Genomic DNA, 11,161 nt, shown 5'->3' on the forward strand with positions numbered 1-11,161 from the left:
ACCACATCCAGCACTAAGACACTTGGAACAAGAGCAGCTTGTGCTTATCAGTCTCCAGCTGTGCCTGAAAATGTCCCTCCTGGGGCTTGTGCTGGGAGCTGCAGCTGATGCCAGACAGGAACACCTTGACTCTTCACTCACTCCACCTGTGTCCCTACTGCAGCCCGGGCTCTTGCTGAGCCGTGCTCCTTTGCAGCCCTCCCCAGTGGCTCTGCCAACCACTCCACAACCAACCCTCTGCAGGGACACAGATAGGGAAGCTGAGGCTGTGGATGTGCCTGCTCAGAGCTGAGCACCCCAAGGAGACATCAGAGGCCATCAGAACACCCAGTCTTATGTCTGCAAAGAGGTGAAGAGGGTGCAGCCTCCAGCTTTCAGGATAGAAGGTTTGCCAATACTGCATTCCTTAGCACAGAGGTCAAGGCCCAGGCACCAGGCATGGCCACCACACAATGGTGAGTATGAAGTCAGAGATCCTCTGGTGGGCATCCACATCACTCTCCTCCCTCAGAGCTACACTTGAAGGGTAAAACTTGCACAGCAATTTAGAAAGAAGACAAAAGCACAATTTGTTTCCCCCAAGCATCACTGACAGTAAAATAACAGGTCAAGAATCAATCCTTTTTCTCTGCCCTTTATGTAATAGCAATTGCCCAGCAAGTCTCCCATCTCCACAACTAATTTTAATCAAAGGAGGGGAAAGACACCTTTTATTTCTCAGTAGTGCCATGAAATCAAGGCAAAGGATGGAAAGAACACCCTGGAAGGAATCTGAGCAGCATTAGCCATGGTTTGATGGGAAGAACTGAGAGCCCTCCTCAGTGGAACAGCATCTCCAAGGGGACAGTAGATTCCTCCCTGCATCCACTAAATGACATCCTGAGATACCTGTCACTGCATGAGGAACACAACCTGGCAGGTATGATCATCAATGTTGGTAACCCCTGAGCATCTAAAACCACTGCATGCAAAGACTGTTAGTTAAAGGTTGCAGTTTTTAGTGTCTCACAGCATAAAATGTCTTTCCATTTTTCTCTTGCTTTCATGTTCCAGGCAGAAATAAAGACAAGATGAAGAAACTGCTCAGTTCAAGTACCATATGAAATGAAAACTAGAGTAGGGAAGGAAAATAAGTTGTCTTAAAAATCTGGGGTAAGAGAGTGGTAGTGCTGATCACCAGGCCTGGGCTCTGCAGGAGGGAAAGAGAGACATACACACTGAAGCAGGGAGCACAAGGACAGTTGGTACGTGCAACAAGTTAGGTCAGCCTCACCACACATCCTCCCTCCCTGCTAGCCTGGCGACAGCAAGGATTACAGGACAACAAAGTGCCATTCATTACTGCTCAGGCAAGGAAAAGCAAGCATGTTAAGAGCAGACTCCTCCAGTTCTGCCCTTCCCATCCTGTTGGTCTTAGCAAGGCCACAGGACCTGGGAAGGTCTAAGCTCACTTTGTGACACCTAAAAACCAAACCTTGGGCCTTGTAACAAATCCCCAGAGGTTAGAAACCAGATGGCACAAGGTGTCCCTCCTATCTGTCCATGCTACCTTGAGCAGATTATTTAGCCTTTCTGTGCTTGGTTTTCTTACCAAAATGAATGTAATTACCTTCAGCAATTTCTTTCCATGTTAAAAGTCTTCTCACACAAGAACTGTTGAACAAGCACAAAATACTGTGGCAAGCTCTGTACACATGAAACCAATACCTGAGGGACAGCCAGTCCTCAAACTTGTGCACAAGCCAGGTTTTCCATTTCAGCAAATATCATCAACCTACATACGTGAACAGAGGACACCCTGTCTTAACAAGGGAACTCACCAGTGGCCAAAAACCCATTTCACATGAAACAGAAAGAGCAGTTGTTACAGAGGATCTGCTGGGAAGCAATGCACTTATGACTTCAATTCCCTCTGAACTTAAATCCTCCCCCCTCCTTAGGTCACAGCTGTGCATTATGAAATTGTTAAAGGAAGAAAACCCCCCTCCTTCTGCTCTACCTTTAACACTGGTGCAGCCCAGCCCAGTGGAATCACCCTTTCATTTATGCTGCATGTGTGAGACCAGAAGCACAGAAAAATTTAGCAAAGCAAAGTGTTTCCTTTTGTAGCAAGGCACAAGGTACCTGCCTTTAAAGACACACATTATTGAAAGCTAATGAGTCCTGTCAAATGACTGCTGACAAGAACCAGGAAATAGTTTTGAAAATGCATCATCAGATTAAAAGTGAAGATTTAGGGTTTCTTTGGATTCACACAGCTCGAATTCCATGAGCACCATCCCTGGAGCCTGAGTTACACTGCAGAAACCATAGCTGCCTTTCTTATGCTGAACTTAAGGTTTGCAAGGTTGAAGCAAATCTTAGAGCCAACAATGATGGAAGGAAAACAGGCCACAGATATAAAGGAGCAGATAGATGTTCACCTTTCTGAGCCATTCTGACATGAACTGACCTACAGATCACGTGTCTAAAGCTCTTCCACACAAGCCAGTGGACAGTGACAGGGAAGTGCTTTTAGGCAGGCTGGATAATGCCCCAAACAAACTGCAAACTCTGCTCATCCTCCTGCTGCATGACAGCCTCTGTCAACAAAAGGGATTTACTCTGACTCCTTTCTCTGGACAGGAAAGCAACCCTCACCCAGAGCAAATATGCCAGAGAAATTTCCAGAATCGTATTTTCAAAATGACAGGTACATATATTTGGGTCATGGTCGGACTCAATGACCTTAAGGGTCTTTTCCAACCTATAAGGTTCTCTGATTTTACTGTATAAAATGTGTTCTGAAGCCAGAGGACATTCAGAAATGAGACCAGCACCAGAAACTGTTGCCTGAGTCAAGCAAGGATTTGGTAGATGCACAGCAACAGCTTGGATTCCATGTGTCTTGCTGGTGAGTAACCAACTGCCCAGTTGATCCAATTGACTCTATCTCACTCAAATCCAAGTTCTGTTCCTGTCAGTTGCAGGACCAGTGCTGATGAGAATCCCACTCCCCCAGCCCACAGCATATCAGACAGAGCCTCACAGTGCCCAGGCTGAGGTCCATGGGGCAGGTTCCCACATGTCCCCCACCCTCCTCAGCACCCAGCCCGGTCCAGCTGCCTCCCCCAGCTCTGCAGTGAATCTCAGCCCACCTTACATGTGGGAACTGTGATCCATGAACTGGCGAGGCCCTGTGAAAGCTAAGTGATAATCAAGTTCTTCAGCAAGTTTCAAGATAAGCTTTATTTATTTTAAAAGAGAAAAACATTTGCAGGATGTTGTGTTTACATTCAGTCTCCTAATTAACTTTAAATATTCGTGTGGCACACATTTCCATAGCCAAGCATCTCCTTCTGGCTGACACGACACTGAGACACCAGCCTGTGCATAGTCACTGCACAGCTATGAACACAAGTCCTGAACTCAATGGAACACACTTTTCAGCTCCAATCCTCTTGTGCTGCCATGGGCTTTGCATGGTAACATTTCTTACTCATTTCAGAAGAACCAAACACTGTCCTTTACAAGATACAGATTTTGACTATCCAAAGTCTTCCAAATGAGTGGAATTTCAAAAGCAGTTCTCCTGTCTCTCCATTTGCATCAGCAAAATCACAGGCTGTATTTAGGTTTCTGAGCATTTACCATGTGCATTCATCACCTTTGTTCTATGCAATGACACTGCCACAGAACCCAACTACAACTTCTTTGGATCCAGCCAGCATGGGTGTTATCTGGGAAGATGCTCAGGAGGGGATCTTGCCACGAAGTCTGGCAGGATCAGCGCCATTCTCTACAAAGGTGTTTTAACAAACTTTGTCTCCTCTTCAGAAAACTCTGCTGAAACCTGTCTTTGTGAAGTTGCTTTGCCTGAGTACATTTTCCCTGGGAAGTACTCCCCAGACTGAGGCACAGCTTTTAGCTTCTCCGTCTTGCGGTGATTGGTTTTCACAAATCTTAGCAGGTTCACAATAGCAGCTGGTGTGACTCCAGGGATACGGCTGACCGCACCAATCTGCACATGGAGACAGGAACAAGTTAACTAGCACCAAACCTACACACTGCATGGAGCTAGTGAGAAATGAGATCAAAACTGTGGGTGCTCCTTTCCCTGATTCTTTCACCCCCCTGTCCCTTGAGAAGACAGAAGGGATTTCAGTGCTGCTCAGCCCAGCTGTGGCTGAGTTTCTCACCGTCTGGGGGCGGTTTGCGTCCAGCTTCTCCCGCACCTCTGCCGAGAGTGAGGCATCAATGGCAAAGTAATCCAGGTCATCTGGCAGCTGGAGCGCCTCGTCACGATGCACCTCTTCCATTTCCTGCTGCTGACTGACTACACACCACTCGTAAGCAGCTGTGGTGATCAGGGGAACAAGAAAGGCAGACACAGATAGATATTCATGTGAAACAAGTCACTTGCACGAAGCACAATGAGAAATTTCACTGAGGTGGGTCAAAAGCTCCTAAGGAAATTTCCAGCCTCATAGACTATAGAGCCTAATTCACATCACTGCTTTGGAAGAAGTTATACTCTTTGATTTGTTATAGGAATTTATATATGTGGGTGGTTTTCATCTTCTCATCACAACAAAGGATGGAGTATTTGATGGGACAGTAAGAAGGAAAAAACCCAAAGAGTGATCTTACAGAGTGAAACATCAGTGCATAAAAAGGGCTGTGGCTTATGGTAAAAAAGTTCACACTTTTTACATAAGTTCACATAAGATCAGTGTTTCATTTCTCTAAGCAGCAACATGAAACACACTAGGACAACTGCTGTCCTCTTACTGTACAAAAATATAATATCTCCATGAGAGAGCCTAATCCTTGTACCCTACCTTCTATTTTCAATCTCTCTGCCAGCTCTCTCCATTGAGCAAGCTTGCCCAGGGGTTCTGGGATAGCCTTTGCCAGAATCTCCATGTTGACATCTTGATACTGAAGGACATCAAAGGCACTGTGAAGAACATAAATAAACATTTATGGTAAAAAGGAGTCACACTTGTAAGGCAGATTTATGGCTGCTCCAAGCTCAAATGTACAAAGTTCATAGCTTAAGCCAGAACAACAAGCTTGGAGTACTGACAGCTTCAGGAAGGATGGACAAATGCTGTGACTACACCACTAGCCAGATGTGCTAAAGCAAACATAACCAGAAAGCTCCACATGTAACACTTACCTGACAGGTGACCTGCGATTGCTACTTATGGGAACTCCTGGTAGTAACTGGGACCATCTGGGTATGCTGAACTGAAGTGATTTTAGTGTTGCGATCCCGTCCTCTAATGCAGCTCTCATCTTAACCGCTTGTTCATATCGCTGCTGTGACACACACCCAGCTTCTTCAAACCCTGCAGAGACACGCGGTCCATGAGACAAAGGTCCACAGCCAGGCAGGGCCGGTCAGTGCAGGAGCTGCCGGGGCAGAGCACCTCTGTGAGTGAGCCTGGCGTCGGCGTTGTCGGGCCGCAGGGCCATGCGGAACTCCACGCGGCTGGTGAACATGCGGTAGGGCTCGCTGGTGCCCAGCGCCGTGAGGTCATCGATCAGCACCCCCACGTAGCCCTCGGTGCGACTGACGGTGAACGGGGGCTTGCCCTGAACCCGCAGGCACGCGTTGATCCCAGCAATCACACCCTGCACAGGCAAAACAAACCAAACTCCATCGCTCTCTTCTTAGCAAAAACATTGGCACACCTGCCCCAAAGGCTCACACGTCAAACCGCGCCCAGGAAAATGCAACAGTCTGCGCCGGTAATCCAGGCTGTTTCCTTCTTGTGACATTCTCAGTGTCTGAAGGGCTTCTTGGCCCCTGCTGATGTGTCTGGAGACAATTCCCACATTTTCAACTATACCCACTGCACAGTCTCCATGCTGAAACACTTGACAGGACTTTCAATTACTATTGTTACTGCAACTTTAGGGATAGCAACTGCAGACACTTGTACAGATACAAGTAAAAGTATCTTAGGCAAGTCTGGAATCAGGGTGAGCAACAAAAGTAAGAACATCTCATGAGCACAAAACAGGCCTAGCAAGACTATCACAAAGGCCAACGTAATATCCCTTTCTGAGTGCTGAATATACAACAGTGAGATTTGCCCACCTGAGCTGCAGCTTCTTCATAGCCTGTTGTGCCATTTATCTGGCCTGCAAAGAAGAGGCGCTGAACAAGACGCGACTCGAGAGAAGTGGTCAATTGTCGGGGGTCTAAAAAGTCATACTGCACCCCATAGCCTGTGACAGACAACAAGACAGATGTTACAGGAGGGACTGCCAAGGCAACCAGTGGAGCAGAATGGCTCATCAATTCTATTTATGATTTCTGAGCAAGCAGACTAAAAATCACTGCATTCAGGAATTAGTTTTGCTTCATGTTTCCTTTGTTTTGCTATGCTCTAAACAAAACCTGCTTTTCATTAACTAGTAAATAAATATGACTAACAGATTCAAAACTATTCAGCCCTCACCTGGCTGTAACATCTTGGCTTTTTCCAAGCCTGGGACGGATTTGATCACCTGCTCCTGTAGCTCAGGTGGCAGTGTCATGGACATGCCCTGGGGATAAATGACATTGGAATCCAAGCCTTCTGGCTCCAGCCACACCTGATGTTCTCGGTCTGGGAAGCGCAGAACCTTTGATTCAAGAGAGGGACAGTACCTGTAACAGTAAACAGCCATGAGCAGCACCTGACATGGAGAAAAAGCTACTTTCCAGAAGCAAAGCAGGAGAGACCCACAGCTCCAGACAGACTTCCAGCCTGTCCCCTCGACAGCCTTGCATGATGCCACACACTCACCGTGGGCCCCTGGTTGTCTCCCTGACGTGGTTGTTCAGGTGCAGGTTATCGCGGATAATTTGCTGGGCCTTCAGGTTCGTGCGAGTCAGGTAACAGGACAGCTGATCTTCTGGCTGGAACAAGCCAAAGCTCAGCCTAAGTTAATCTGGTCACGACACCATATCCTTACTAAGTAACTCTGGTATCTCCAAGACCTTTCCCATGATGGCTGGCTCTCTCTTCTGAGAGGGGTCAGCAGGGCTGTCATACCCACTGTACAGACTGAACACGAGCAATCTGAGAGCCTGAGCAACAAGCCCAAGACCAGACCAAGAACAGAATGGAATCTGGGAGTCTGGAATTTAAGTTCTATCCTATATGCTGTATTCCTAACTACAGGATGGATATTCCCATTAAATCAACATGTTACATCACAGCATTCAAACTGATCACAGGGAAAAAAAACTTCTGGAGTTAGAAGAATAAGTGTTGACCCTACAGCTAACAGCCAATTAATGGGTGAAGAAAAAAAACTGATGAAGAGAAAAAAATTCTCTCAAAGAGGAAAAAACCTCAAAACTCTGAAATTAACATGAAAAATTCAAAGTTTGGAAAAAACCTCACCATATGAAGTAAAGGATTTCACTGATATTTCTAAAAGAGTCAACAGACTCACATTCAAAACTGTGACAATGTAGCACCATAACTCTTTAAAACTGCCACTGAATTATATATTAGCTAGAACAAAAGTCTTGTGATTTTATGTGGTTTTGATTTAGATCTGTGTTGGCTAAGCATCAGTACAAAACCCTGAGAAATCATCTCGCTGCACTTGCAGACAGGAACTCCATGGACCCATAACCCTCAGAGAACTTAATCAACAGTTGAAGATCAAAATTTAATAAAGAATTGGTCAATGGTTGTCATATAACTTGAGATTAATTAGATGCCATAGACAAGAAAGCTGTCCTGAAAAAGTTAATATATTGCAGGTGTGGTAAGGGAACCACTCATAGGCCTGTACACTCCAGAAACTTAATCAATAGTAATTGTCTAACAGGACAGCAAATTTAATAAAGTACTGTTTAGCTGGATAAAACCTGGGTTATCCATTAAACAAAGACAGATGAGATGCTCTGGTAGTAATAAAAGAAACAGAACACGTACACCATGATGCAATAAACTGGCCAGACTTCTGGGAGCATCTATATAAAATCCTGCATGTTATAGCATATATAAATGTCTGAAAACTGTTGTTTCTTTCAACATGTTTATGGAGAATAAATTCCTGATATGCTCTCAATTTTGACTCAAAATTGTCATTAGGAATGTTTGTCTAACAACTTTTTGCTGTTAGATTAAAACACTTTGTTTGAAAACTTCTCCTACATATACCAAGGCCTTCAACTGATCCTACTTTTGCCCCATCCTGATTGTAAAAGGTTATTGCAATTCCTATAACTTCCAGGGCAAATTAACTCTTGATACTCAACTCTGTGCTGTTTAATGACATTATACAAAACCAGCCAATGTTCCAAGATTTTCTTCAGAAAATTGAACCTCTTCTGCTTTTAAGTTACTGTTAACCTGCCACCGCTCAGCTCTGTGGATAAATCCATCCTTTCTTAGTCAATACTACAAATGATCTCTAATTGCAACATTTTAGCCTTATTCCAGAGCTAAGATAAGAAGCCAGACACTGTAAATCTCTACAACACAGTCAGTAATACTGGAAGACTTTGTAAAACCAACCATGTAACCAGCACATGAAGAATACTAGCAGCAGTATCACATTTCACAAAACTCTTGACTCCACAGATAAAGAAAGTTCAGTTCTCAAGTTGAGAAGTGAGAGTGAAAAGGTATTTGCTTTCAAAAGAACACAAGTAACTTCTGCCTGGCATTGAGAGTCCTCAAAAACGTAACACCTCCAGTACAAATACATCCCAGCTGCCTTTCCCAGCCCTGACTCCCTGGCTGATGATGAGCACGACACTCCCAGAACCACTTCCACCCAGCTCCAAGTGCACCTGATGGGTGGGATGTGCTATCCCACCTTGATCCACACGGCCTCGCTGAGGAAGCTGAAGGGTACTGGAGGGTTGTCAGCTGCACGTTCCTCCAGACCAGAGAAGTCAATCGTATCCTTGGCAAGTCGGGGCGGTGTCCCAGTCTTCAGCCTGCCCACAGCAAAGCCCAGCCTCTCCAGAGTGTGAGCCAGCCCGATGGCTGGCTGGTCCCCCAGCCGCCCCGCCGGGTGCGTCTCCAGGCCGATGTGGATCACACCCCTCAGGAATGTACCGGTGGTCAGGATAACACTCCCGGCACGTACTGCGCTCCCATCCCCTGGAACAGCAGGTTTTCAGAGATGTGCACAGTTTAGTAGCAACAAAGCCCTGGAATTCTGGTGCTTCTGTCTAAAGAGAGAACTGGAGACTACCAGTGCTCACTGGGGGTTTATCTGTCTTCTCTTATAAAATAATACCAGCTTCTCCATAACAAAAGCATCAACAGTAATAACTACAATAAGCAGCATGTAGTTATTTCTGTAAATTTATTATTCTTAAGTAAGTTATTCCTAAAAAATAAAACCAGTCCTGAGGAAAATCCATATCCAGGCCTTTACTTTGGAAAGCTTGTTTATTATAACAGCAAGAGGTAATAAAGTACAAGTCTGTTACTAAGAGGACCCCACGGTCCTGTAACACTGAGGGCAGCATACACCATTTACCAAATAAAACCTCAAAACACAGCATGGAATTCAGTATCACTAGCCTGAAGAAAATTAACTTAGTTAATGCCCCAATATATTACCAATCCAGGTATTTTTAACATTGTATTACTTTGTATTACACATATTAACCTGGTTTATTTCACTTTACCTAAACCAGCTCTGTTGGCTAATTAATCTTTCTCACTAATGAATTAGAATAGGATAAATTCATCTTTCTCATCGATAAATCAGAAATATTTACCCCAAAGGCTTGTTCTTAGTGTGGAGTAACTGAAGGCACTTAGTTACTAGCACATACCCAGAACAACTCCTGTGACTTGGCATTTCCCAGGACGGCCTGGTTCTGGCTCAGTCAAGAGAAGATCCTCCACAGACGCCTCACGAACTGTCAACAGTGGTGTGTTTAGGATTTCTTTCTGTCATGAAAGGAGTTACTGCAAAAATCTAGGATGTTATGAGACAATATGGGCAATCCCAAACCCTGCTGATTCCTGAAACATCTATTACCCACTTCCATTCTTACCAGATCATTTGGCAGACACTCAGTTATGGTACTATCCTGATTTATTAGGTAGAAGTTTTCACTCACATAAAGTTTAAGCTTAAATAAACTAATTGGTCATGAAGCCTGACCTGTATCTAAAACACTAGAGAATTTTTCAAACTGCGCTGAGCTCCAACAACCTACACTGCATCCAAACAGAAAAGTATCTAGGTTTGATGGGTAAATAATGATAAACAAAACATATCCCTTTTCTTCGTAATCCTCAGTCCTGTATCCCGCCTCCCAACACCCAGGAGCCCGCCCGGCGCGGCCCCCTCACCTGCATGTTCTCCTTGTAGAGGCCGCGGTCGATCTGCGCGCGGAGGCCCCACACGGCCGGGCCCTTGCAGCGGTTCAGCACCTTGTAGTGAACGCCGGAGCGGTCGCACACGCGGCCGCACAGCCCGTCCAGGGCGTCCACCTCCCGCATGAGGTGCCCCTTCCCGATGCCGCCGAAGGACGGGTTGCAGGACATTTCCCCTGGGTAATGACACAGGGACACCCTCAGCACCGCGCAAAGGCCCCCGCGACCTCCCCGGCTCAGCGCCGCTCCCCACGCCGGGAGACCCGAGGCGCCCGCGGCAGCTTCCCCCGCCCTCCCTGGGCACCCGCGGCAGTACCGATGGTGCCGATCCTGTGCGTGAGCAGCAGCGTGCAGGCCCCACCGCGAGCGGCCGCCGCCGCCGCCTCCGTGCCCGCATGGCCCCCGCCGATCACCACCACCTCGTAGCGCGGCGCTGCCGCCGCCCCGACCTCGCTGCCCGCCCGGCGGTGCCCGGGGCGAGGCGCCAGGGGCAGCGGCAGGCGGCGGCAGCCGCTCCGCAGGAACATGGCGGCTGGCCCGGGAGCGCCGCCGCGGCTCCTCCGGCCCGGAGCGAGAGGCGGGGCCTGCGGGAGCTGCCCGTGCGGCTGGAAAAGCCGGGCGGTACCGGTGCTCACGTGTCCTCGCCCCGCGGGCAGGCAGGTGGAGCCGCCCAGGAGCGGGAAAACGCTCCCGTCAGATTGGAGGGAGACAGCAGCTTGATTGTTGCTGCCGGAGCCATCCTGTGCCCGGGCTGAAGTTGGCGCGCCGGGCAACGTCTTGCCTCCGCCCCGCTCGCCGGGTTTCGTTTCCTAGGGAGG

General features: G+C 47.2%; 1 protein-coding gene across 1 annotated transcript; it reads right to left on the minus strand.

The window, feature by feature from the left end:
* Positions 1 to 3,210: 3,210 nt before the first annotated feature.
* On the minus strand, positions 3,211 to 10,886 carry MTO1 (mitochondrial tRNA translation optimization 1). Its single transcript, XM_036381043.2, has 12 exons — positions 10,660 to 10,886; positions 10,320 to 10,519; positions 9,794 to 9,911; positions 8,818 to 9,107; positions 6,783 to 6,895; positions 6,453 to 6,643; positions 6,089 to 6,219; positions 5,415 to 5,619; positions 5,162 to 5,333; positions 4,821 to 4,939; positions 4,179 to 4,336; positions 3,211 to 4,000 (listed from the first exon to the last, which is right to left on the minus strand). The coding sequence occupies exons 1-12, from the start codon at positions 10,868 to 10,870 to the stop codon at positions 3,779 to 3,781; spliced, it is 2,130 nt and encodes a 709-aa protein (XP_036236936.1). The 5' UTR covers positions 10,871 to 10,886; the 3' UTR covers positions 3,211 to 3,778.
* Between the last annotated feature and the right edge of the window lie 275 nt (positions 10,887 to 11,161).

The sequence above is a fragment of the Molothrus ater genome, chromosome 3 (assembly GCF_012460135.2).
Source record: "Molothrus ater isolate BHLD 08-10-18 breed brown headed cowbird chromosome 3, BPBGC_Mater_1.1, whole genome shotgun sequence".
In the NCBI taxonomy this organism is placed as follows: domain Eukaryota; kingdom Metazoa; phylum Chordata; class Aves; order Passeriformes; family Icteridae; genus Molothrus; species Molothrus ater.